General features: G+C 24.6%; 1 protein-coding gene across 1 annotated transcript in view; it reads left to right on the top strand.

Annotated features, from left to right (window-relative positions):
* LOAG_18869 (CBR-UNC-54 protein) overlaps positions 1-3679 on the top strand; it is a gene marked incomplete at both ends in the record, with an annotated part of 8050 nt that overhangs the window by 1363 nt on the left and 3008 nt on the right. Inside the window, 2 exons of the mRNA XM_020451530.1 lie at positions 673-2265; positions 3182-3473. Of these exons, the coding sequence (XP_020304675.1) occupies positions 673-2265; positions 3182-3473 (1885 nt within the window). The remainder of the gene's footprint in view (positions 1-672; positions 2266-3181; positions 3474-3679) is intronic.

Below are 3679 nucleotides of genomic sequence, written 5' to 3'. Positions count from 1 at the left end.
AAAGTACTTAGTAAGTTAAGTTTATTATTATTATTTATTATTACTTCTTATTAATTTATTATTATTGTTATTATTATTATTATTATTGTTATTATTATTATTATTATTATTATTATTATTATTATTATTATTATTATTATTAATTATTATTATTAATTATTATTATTAATTATTATTATTATTGCTTCTTTTAACTAAAATTTTTTTAATTCTAATTCTTTTAACTTTTAAATTTCTTTTAATTTTTTTTTTTGGAATTTAATTTAAATGTTTTCGTAGTTCATTGTAAAAGTTAAAACTATTATCACATCTTTTTAATCCTTAGTTTAGTGTAAAATTAAATTAAATATTATCATCATATTTCCCGAAAACTTTTATTTAATTTAATTTCTTCATTTCGGATTTTTTTAATTTCCAAATTCAATTTCTCCTTAGTATCAATGTAAAGTTAGACTGTTATCATATCTCTTTACTATCAATGTAAAATTAGGCTATTATTATATCTCGTAATTTAAAAGTGAAAGTTAAATTATTATTATGATAATATTAAGCAAAGATGCATTATAAAAATACAATTTGGGGCATTTTTAATCAAAAATCAAAAAATTTTTTCACCATTTTTATAATTTTTTTATTGTAAAATTTTTTTTTAATTTTTTTTTTCAATTTCAGGAATTAAATGAACAACTTGCTGATGTTGAAGATCAAAATACGGAAATACAACGTGCGAAGAAAAAGGTTGAAGGTGAAATTGATGCATTAAAGAAGCAAGTTCAAGATTTGGAAATGAGTGTACGTAAGGGTGAAATGGAGAAGCAATCAAAAGATCATCAAATTCGTTCAATTCAAGATGAATTACAACAACAAGCCGAATCAATTGCTAAATTAAACAAAGAGATTAAACATCAGGAAGAAATGAATCGTAAAATAACGGAAGATTTACAGGGTGAAGAAGATAAAACAAATCATGCAAATAAGATTAAAAGTAAATTAGAGCAAACCCTTAATGATTTAGAAGATAATTTGGAGCATGAACGACGTGCAAAAGCGGATAGTGAAAAATCAAAACGAAAACTTGAAGGTGAATTAAAAATTACACAGGAAACAATTGAAGAAGCAACACGTCAACGACGTGATTTGGAAAATAATATGAAACGAAAAGAAACGGAAATGAATGCATTGAGTAGTCGTTTAGAAGATGAACAATCAACAATAAGTAAATTACAACGACAAATTAAAGAATTACAAAGTCGTGCAGCAGAATTGGAAGATGAAGTACATAATGAGCGACAATCACGATCAAAAACTGATAAAGCACGTTCCGATATTCAACAAGAATTAGATGAATTAAATGATCGTTTAGATGAACAAGGTGGTGCAACAGCAGCACAAATTGAAATTAATAAAAAACGTGAAGCTGAAGTTGCAAAATTACGACGTGATATTGAAGAAGCTAATATGAATCATGAAAGTCAATTAGTTACGCTACGTAAAAAGCATACAGATGCTATTGCTGAATTAACTGATCAATTAGATCAAATTCAAAAGCAAAAACAAAAATTAGAAAAGGATAAATTACAATATACACGTAATGCGGAAGATTTAGCATCACAATTAGATCATGAATGTTCAGCTAAAGTAAGCAATGAAAAATTAGCAAAACAATTTGAATTACAATTAAATGATTTACAAGCACGTGCAGATGAGCAATCACGACAAATTCATGATTATAGTACAATACGGAATCGTCTTAGTAATGAGAATAATGATATGATAAGACAATTGGAGGATGCGGAAGAGCAAGTGACAACATTACAACGTTTTAAAGCACAATTAGTGCAACAAATTGATGATATACGTTCCGCAGCTGATGAAGAAGTACGTGAACGTCAAGCACTTGCGGCACAAGTGAAGAATTTACAAATTGAAGCGGAACAAGCTCATAATAATTTAGAAGAAGAAATTGAATCAAAGAATGAAGTAGCACGACAATTAAGTAAAGCAAATGGTGAAATACAACAATGGCAATCACGTTTTGAACAAGATGGTATGCTACAAGCTACAGAAATTGAAGAAGCACGTCGTAAGCAAGGTGTTAAAATTAATGAATTACAAGAAGCACTTGAACAAGCTAATCAAAAGATTATATCATTGGAGAAAACACGATCACGTCTTCTTGGTGATCTTGATGATGCGCAAGTTGACGTAGAACGTGCAAATGCTACAGCAAGTCAATTAGAGAAAAAACAAAAAGGTTTTGATGCAGTAAGTTTTAATTTTCATTTTAATATTGTCTTTTCTTTTTTTTTTTTAACTAGTGATATGATAAGTTATAAATTATAAATGAATAAAGATTCAATTTAGATATCTTATTAAGATATCGATAATTGAAAATTAAAATGAATTAAAATATAACTTGGCTTATTTTAAAGATTTTCTTTTTTTCTTTTTTGATCAAAGGATACAAAATTGTTTAAGTTGTTTAAGTTTATTAAGTTCAAATAATTTTACAGTTATAATTTTTGGTGATCTTTCTTTTTTTTTTTCTAAACATTTAAAATTTTTAATTGAAATATAATTTGACTTATTTTAAAGATCATCTTTGTTTAAAATTTATTCAATTCAAGTAATTTTACAATTACAATGCTGATGATCTCTTTTTTTTTCTTCAAGAATTTAAAATTTTAAATCGAAATTTAACTTGCCTTATTTTAAAAGTCTTTTTTGATCAAAGGATACGAATTATACATTTAAACAAATAGCATTAATATTGTGTAATACTACAATTGTTATGATGCTAATGACAGCTTTCTTTTTCTTTTTGTTTTTTTTTTTTTTTTTTGAGCATTTTTTGAATTTGAACCAAAATATTAGCTTGTATTTATTTAAAGATCATTAATTAAGGAAATGCTTAGAAATCCATAAATATTAAATAATATAATAAATTGATAAATTTCAAATATTGGTACTTGAAATTTTGATATAAAATTTTACAATTTTTACATTTCTAATAAGAATTAAACAAGTCAAGGAATATGATAAATTGGTAAATTTCAAATATTAATTTAAAATTTCACAATTTTATATTTTTAATAAAATTAAGAATCAAATAAATCAATTTATTAATAAATTAAAAATTTTTTCATAAATTTTACTAATTAATTAAGAAAAATATTTGCAGCTTGTTGATGAATGGAAAAAGAAAGCAGATGATATGGCAGCTGAACTTGATGCTATACAACGTGAAGTGCGTAATTTATCAACTGATTTATTTAAAATGAAAACAACTGCTGAAGAACATGCTGAAACAGTTGAAGGATTACGTCATGAGAATAAAGCATTAAGTAATGAAATACGTGATCTTACTGATCAACTTGGTGAAGGTGGACGATCACAACATGAAATGCAAAAAATGATACGACGATTGGAAATTGAAAAAGAAGAATTACAACATGCACTTGATGAAGCAGAAGGTTTGAATCTATATGAATATTGATAATCATTTAAAATAAGCAAAGATGTATTAAATTATTAAAATAAATGTTAATCATATATCATTATTTAAATCAAAAAATATATATTAAATAATTGAAATAAATGTAAATCATATATCATTATTTAAGTCGAAAAATATATATTAAATAATTGAAGTAAACGTGAATCGTATATTATTATTAAT

The sequence above is a fragment of the Loa loa genome (genome assembly GCF_000183805.2).
Source record: "Loa loa unplaced genomic scaffold supercont3.609, whole genome shotgun sequence".
NCBI lineage: Eukaryota > Metazoa > Nematoda > Chromadorea > Rhabditida > Onchocercidae > Loa > Loa loa.
Note: the sequence above shows the minus strand (reverse complement) of the source record. Positions and strands in the feature narration are given on the sequence as shown.